Source organism: Empidonax traillii, unplaced genomic scaffold (genome assembly GCF_003031625.1).
Source record: "Empidonax traillii isolate 1590-97213 ecotype Southwest subspecies unplaced genomic scaffold, ASM303162v1 scaffold1342:size133107, whole genome shotgun sequence".
Taxonomy (NCBI): Eukaryota; Metazoa; Chordata; class Aves; order Passeriformes; family Tyrannidae; genus Empidonax; species Empidonax traillii.
In genome coordinates this window covers 32,677-32,930 of record NW_020956535.1, presented here as the reverse complement: position 1 = coordinate 32,930, position 254 = coordinate 32,677, and the positions used below count along the sequence as shown (strand labels likewise).

Below are 254 nucleotides of genomic sequence, written 5' to 3'. Positions count from 1 at the left end.
CCCTCTCCCCTCCCGCCCCTCTGCCCCTCACCATCGTAGTAGTAGCAGACTTTGCGCTTCGTCCCCTGCGTCAGCGCCATTTTCCTGCCTCCCCTCAGCGCCCGCCGCCGCCGCCGCCACCGCCCCGCGCACCCAACCCCGCCCGCCGCGGCCCCGCCCCCCGCGCCGCCCCGCCCAATCGGCGCGCGCCGGCCCCGCCCGCCGGCCAATGGCGAGGCGGCAGCGCCGCCCAGCAGGTTAGGCGGTGCCTGGGC

The 254-nt window shown here is 78.7% G+C and overlaps 2 protein-coding genes across 2 annotated transcripts in view; both read right to left on the bottom strand.

The window, feature by feature from the left end:
• Positions 1 to 137, bottom strand: part of HDAC1 (histone deacetylase 1) — a 10,648-nt gene extending 10,511 nt beyond the window's left edge. Inside the window, exon 1 of the mRNA XM_027906695.1 lies at positions 32 to 137. Within this exon, the coding sequence (XP_027762496.1) occupies positions 32 to 80 (49 nt within the window). The 5' untranslated portion in view covers positions 81 to 137. The remainder of the gene's footprint in view (positions 1 to 31) is intronic.
• A 100-nt stretch (positions 138 to 237) lies between these two features.
• Positions 238 to 254, bottom strand: part of LCK (LCK proto-oncogene, Src family tyrosine kinase) — a 7,468-nt gene continuing 7,451 nt past the window's right edge. The window contains exon 8 of the mRNA XM_027906694.1: positions 238 to 248. Within this exon, the coding sequence (XP_027762495.1) occupies positions 238 to 248 (11 nt within the window). The remainder of the gene's footprint in view (positions 249 to 254) is intronic.